The sequence below is a fragment of the Cyprinodon variegatus genome, unplaced genomic scaffold (genome assembly GCF_000732505.1).
Source record: "Cyprinodon variegatus isolate N-32 unplaced genomic scaffold, C_variegatus-1.0 Scaffold2455, whole genome shotgun sequence".
NCBI classification, from domain to species: Eukaryota; Metazoa; Chordata; class Actinopteri; order Cyprinodontiformes; family Cyprinodontidae; genus Cyprinodon; species Cyprinodon variegatus.
In genome coordinates, this window is record NW_015152908.1 from 12,680 (window position 1) to 14,668 (window position 1,989).

Genomic DNA, 1,989 nt, shown 5'->3' on the forward strand with positions numbered 1-1,989 from the left:
GTGCGGACGTCGACCCCCATTGGCCAGCAGCGCGGACGAGACATCTAGCCTTTATTATGGATATCTATGCTTGTAGCTGTCTTCAATATCTGCTATTGTTCCTTCTGGGAGTGAGACCCCCTCTGTGTGCACTACCTTCCCTCTCTTAGTTACCATCAGAATGACATCCAGATGTCTGTGCTGAGTTTTTCAAGAAAAAATGGAAAATTGAGTTCATAATGTTGACAAAGGAAAAAGCACTGAATCTTAAGAGGTTTATGGTGGCTTTTAGCCTGTTTAGGACTGATCATGGTCCTATTTATATGCTTTAACAGAAAGTTAAAGCACATAATTAAAATGTGTTGAAAAAAAGTACTAATTTTAACAAAAAAGAAAGCCTTACGCTCTATTAGATGGTCACTCTTTGCTGTGTCAGTCTTAGCAACAGCCTCCATGGTAACATCATCATCCTGATGTTCCCTTCCTTCATTGCCCTGTAGCTCCAGCCTGCACTTTGGTTTATCGCTCTTCCTTTGTTTTTGGCACACAAACACAGAAGGCACAAAATCAGCACGTTGCCAGTCAAGGGGTGGTTCCCCTGCAAAACAAAAGCACACACAGGAGTTTATTGGTTAAAAGCTGTGTAATAACATTGTTCTATCTTCATAAAGAAACTGTTTCTGGTTCTACTAGATAGCCTTAAGGCCTAGACACCTACATTTAGTAAGAAACGGTTGGTCGCCACTCGGTAAAACTTTAAGAACCTGTAGAGCATTCGCTAGAACAACTGGACATTTGGTTGCGACTCAGATTTATTTAATTTGGCATAAAATGTGGTTCTGCTTCCTGTTATTCTAAAAATGATACTGTCCAAGGTGATTCACCCCAGAGGGAACCCTTCCGTTGCTATGCTACAACCATAGCTTTTTGTTAGCATACATGTGAAGGACTCCAACATTTTTCTTTCTATTAAAAACGTTTAACAAGGTCTAACAACACTAGCGCTGAAACAATTACTCAGATTAATGGTGGTTAATCGATTATCGAAATTATCGTCGATTCAAATAATCGATCAGTAATCAATTAATCGTTAACTGGAGTATAGAGTCTGTGAAATATGCCTTTAACTGATAGAGAGACCCACTAAGAGCAGTATTTTACGACGGAATTTTAGAGCCAGGCTAAAGATTTTTTCCCCCTCTATTTCGAGAATTACAATAAAAATTGTAAAAAAAAAAAGAAAAAAGTATAAACATTTGGCATTTAAAAAAAAAAAATAAAAATGTTTTCGTCCGTCAATATGCTACTATCCTTTGACGGACTATTTGGGCCAGGTTATAGGGTTTTTTATTTTAAGAATAAAGTCATAAAATTAAGAGAATAAAGTTGTAATATTACGAGAATGAAGTCATCATACAGCAACCCGTTTCAGAAAGAAAGCTTCGAGCTCCGAGCAGAACCACCAATCAGCAACCTGAGTCCACTTTGAGCTACTGCCAAATTTGATGCTGGTGCTAAAAGATTTCCTTATTGTCAAAACCAGAGTATAATTTCACATAATGCTCAACATTCCTCATTTTAGTGAAGAAAGTGTTTCTTGTAGAGTTAAGTAAAGAGAATACAACTTGTTTCTCATAATTTTAGGACTTCTCAATATTATAACTTTATTCTCAGAAATTTATGACTATTCTCGTTGTGACTTTTTTCTCGTAATATTACAACTTTATTATCGTAAAGTTACGACTTTATTCTCGTAAAGTTACGACTTTATTCTCGTAATGTTACAACTTTATCATGTGACTTTGTTCTTGTAATGTTATGACTTTTTTCTCGTAATGTTACATTTTTATTCTCATAATTTTATGAATATTCCCGTTGTGACTCTATTCTCGTAATTTTACGACTCTATTCTCATAAAGTTACGACTCTATTCTCATAAAGTTACGACTCTATTCTCATAAAGTTACGACTCTATTCTCATAAAGTTACGACTCTATTCTCATAAAGTTA

The 1,989-nt window shown here is 35.7% G+C and overlaps 1 protein-coding gene across 3 annotated transcripts in view; it reads right to left on the bottom strand.

The window, feature by feature from the left end:
* LOC107080887 (transcription factor E2F3-like) overlaps positions 1 to 1,989 on the bottom strand; it is a 17,220-nt gene that overhangs the window by 11,982 nt on the left and 3,249 nt on the right. The window contains exon 2 of one of the 3 annotated variants that reach the window (XM_015369097.1): positions 383 to 510. In XM_015369097.1, coding sequence (XP_015224583.1) covers positions 383 to 434 — 52 coding nt within the window. In that variant the 5' untranslated portion in view covers positions 435 to 510. Of the gene's footprint in view, positions 1 to 382; positions 578 to 1,989 lie in introns of those variants that run through there. The other 2 variants (XM_015369098.1, XM_015369096.1) reach the window with 2 other exon arrangements.